Genomic DNA, 1,647 nt, shown 5'->3' with positions numbered 1-1,647 from the left:
GATAGTGATCAAGGAGTTAGTTTGTGAGCTGGATATGAAGGCAGGGTTTGAATAAGAAGCCCACCAGTGAAGAATATCCCTAACTGAGGGCAGGGGGCACCCTCAACTGGAGGAATAGAAACCCCAGGCAGTTTGGGGAAGCTGGCAGTCCAGGAGTGAGAATGGATGCCTGGGCAGGAGGCCTGGAGGCAGCCGGGGAAGACCCCAGCATCTCTAGTGGAGAATATGAGCAGCAGAGACTTAGCTGGGGTGGAGACTGAAAATGCACCACAGAGAGGTGGTAGATGCTACGGGAGAGACTCTCTGGGGTCATGGCCAACAGGGGAGCCAGAGCAGGCGTCCTAGAGGTGGAGCGTGGCTGTGAGATGAGACAGAGCAGAAGGGTCCAGACCATGCCTCGAATGTCATGTCAGAGAGTATCCGTCCATTGGTGGGTTTTAAACAGAACAGTGACGCCATCAGATCTGTGTTCTAGGCATGTCACTTAGGCTGGCCGTGGAATTAGGTGGAGGAAGGCCAGACACAGGCAAGCATAGTTAGAGACAAAGATCCGAGACCTCAGAGATCAAGAGCAAGATCCCGACATGGGCCAGCAGAAGTTCAGACACCCCACTTCTCCGCCGGGTGCCTTTCCAGGTCATCTTCCTCCCACGCCAGCCATGGGGCCCAGCCATGGCCCCTTAGGTGCTAGAGGATTTCTTAGAGTGTGGGATAGAGAAATGTATAAGGCCTTCTCCAAAACACTCTGTGGACTGGTCTGTCCCTGAGCCCCTCTATATGAAGAGCATCCTTGGGAAGCTTCCACGGAGCCATCGTGTGACCAAGGGCTGGTTTTGTGCCCTGGGACAGCTCCTACCTCCTGCCCACCTGGGGCACCTGAGCTAGGCTCTGGGACATCTCTTCTTCCCAAAGCCGCCTTCGGGATGGGATGGCCATCCCCAGGTGACAGAGGAGGGAATTAAGGTCAGCAACAAGGAAGTCATTTGCAGAGGGACACACTGTTAGTGCACTTGAACTGGGGCTGGCTTCTGCCCCCACGCCTGTTACTGCCAGCCAGAAGGAGTGGATCAGGTAGCGATGGCAAAGTTGTAGACTTCTCGGTGTGTCCTAGGAAAGGTTTCTCTGGAAGAGTTCGTCACATGCCCCGCCCTGCTGCCTTCCTCACTGGGCTGCTCGCAGACCTCAGTCTGATGTGCCGTGAGGCTGGCATTGCCCACCTCTGGGTCTTTAAGGGCCCTGGCAGCCAAGGTCCTCAGAGTAGGACACTTGAGTTGGTGGCCAAGTTGCACCACCCCGCCTTCCACCAGGTCTTCAAGGATGAATTCTGTCCAAGGGGCCCACCTCAGTGGCCACCGTGGGCCCAAGGTGGGTACCCGGGGTGTTCTGGGTTTTTCTTCTGACGCTCCCAAACTCACCTCCGCCTCTCGCCCTCCTTCTGCGCAGATCCTGGTGCCCCTGTGAAATTGCCTTGTCTGCCAGTGAAACTGTCGCCTCCGCTACCTCCAAAGAAAGTCATGATCTGCATGCCTGTGGGGGGGCCCGACCTCTCCCTGGTGTCGTACGCAGCCCAGAAGAGCAGCCAGCAGAGCGTGGCCCAGCACCACCACACCGTCCTGCCGTCCCAGATCCAGCACCAGCTGCAAAATG

The 1,647-nt window shown here is 56.9% G+C and overlaps 1 protein-coding gene across 4 annotated transcripts in view; it reads left to right on the top strand.

The window, feature by feature from the left end:
• Positions 1-1,647, top strand: part of LOC102474151 (phosphatase and actin regulator 1) — a 418,994-nt gene that overhangs the window by 358,477 nt on the left and 58,870 nt on the right. For all 4 annotated transcript variants that reach the window (XM_006141181.3, XM_014590989.2, XM_027774820.1 and 1 more), the window contains one exon: positions 1,444-1,647. This exon is cut by the window's right edge and continues 145 nt beyond it. In XM_006141181.3, coding sequence (XP_006141243.1) covers positions 1,444-1,647 — 204 coding nt within the window. The remainder of the gene's footprint in view (positions 1-1,443) is intronic.

Source organism: Tupaia chinensis, unplaced genomic scaffold (genome assembly GCF_000334495.1).
Source record: "Tupaia chinensis unplaced genomic scaffold, TupChi_1.0 Scaffold000048_1, whole genome shotgun sequence".
Lineage (NCBI taxonomy): Eukaryota > Metazoa > Chordata > Mammalia > Scandentia > Tupaiidae > Tupaia > Tupaia belangeri.
The sequence above is the reverse complement of the archived record's forward strand: the minus strand, read 5'-3'. Positions and strand labels throughout refer to the sequence as shown.